The sequence below is a fragment of the Charadrius vociferus genome, unplaced genomic scaffold, assembly GCF_000708025.1.
Source record: "Charadrius vociferus isolate BGI_N301 unplaced genomic scaffold, ASM70802v2 scaffold14, whole genome shotgun sequence".
NCBI classification, from domain to species: Eukaryota; Metazoa; Chordata; class Aves; order Charadriiformes; family Charadriidae; genus Charadrius; species Charadrius vociferus.
Window position 1 is genome coordinate 5,329,254 of NW_009648876.1, and position 1,222 is coordinate 5,330,475.

The following is a 1,222-nucleotide window of genomic DNA, read 5'->3' on the forward strand; positions in this document are numbered from 1 at the left end:
AAAACCAAAGAGGTTGAGTGAGCATCACTTAAAGAATAGCAAAACCATTTATTTATAGCACTGTAATTTTTGTGTGTAGCTGGGCACTGGAATAAGCCTTTGAAAACGGTGTTTTTAGCAAAGTGCTTGATTAGGACTTTTAATAATACAAGTCAAAAAATAATAGTGGTGAAAATTCTGCTCAATGTGAAAGAGAGGAAATGTTTATTATAATAATGTTTTACACTGATGTAAAATCCTCTGAACCATTATGTACTACAACAGATACCAACAAAGGACACTACTTAACACTGTATTTTATCTATGAAAACTAATGGCCTGAAACTGCCAAGATCTGAATTACTTCTACAATACTGCTTAGATGATTAAGGACTATTCATGGAATTGTCACGTGCAAATCATGTCAAAACGATTTAATTTCCTTCCACATCGTGGTTACAAGCCTTGTCAGCAGGACAGAAGCAGTAGATGATGTGTATCTTAAAGTTTTAAACAAATCTCACATGACATAAGGAACAGAAAGGTGGTTTTGATGGAACCTCTATGGAGTAGCTGTATACCGGTTGAAAAACCGAAACTATAACCAGAATAATTATCAGTGCTTCAGTGTTAGTATTATTAAAAATAAACAAATAGGTGACATCTGTCCTGGCTACAGGTCTCTTTGTTCTTTTAATCGATGACCCAAATGGTGAAATGGAATACATTTATTATATTTGCTAAAGACGCAAACCGAGAAGGGGCCAAGCTCTCGGCCAACCACTTTGTGGGCCAAGATGGGAATCCCGAAGGCGCTGACAAGCTGAACGAGCGCCCCGGGAACACCAGACCGAGACTCAGCAGGGACAGGTACCACAGCGTACGGAATGACCCCAAACCAGTTTATAACGCTTATGGTCACCCAGTTTACCCCTAGGGCCCAGCTTTCTTACGGACAGCGGCCAGGAGCTGCTTTTTTTTTTGTGCTGCTGCTTCACGGTGCCACCGCTCGGCGCTTTATCCGGGAAGGCCTCGGTCTGTCCCCACAAGGTCGGGAGCAGCAGCGGTTCTCTCAGCGCCAAGTTCTCCATTTCCAGCAAGATCTCCGCTCTCCCCGGGGCCTGCTGAGCCCGCTCTGCCCTTGCCCCGCCTCCGGGGCTCCCGGGCTGCACAGGTGCCGGGGTACCGGCCGAGCGGGGGGAGATCCGGCCCGGCCCGGCGCGGCGCGGCTCGGCGCAGGGGG

General features: G+C 46.6%; 1 protein-coding gene across 1 annotated transcript in view; it reads left to right on the forward strand.

Annotated features, from left to right (window-relative positions):
* The first annotated feature begins 679 nt into the window (after window positions 1-679).
* Window positions 680-1,222, forward strand: part of NUBPL (nucleotide binding protein-like) — a 90,830-nt gene continuing 90,287 nt past the window's right edge. Inside the window, exons 1-2 of the mRNA XM_009887005.1 lie at window positions 680-849; window positions 917-1,161. Of these exons, the coding sequence (XP_009885307.1) occupies window positions 680-849; window positions 917-1,161 (415 nt within the window). The remainder of the gene's footprint in view (window positions 850-916; window positions 1,162-1,222) is intronic.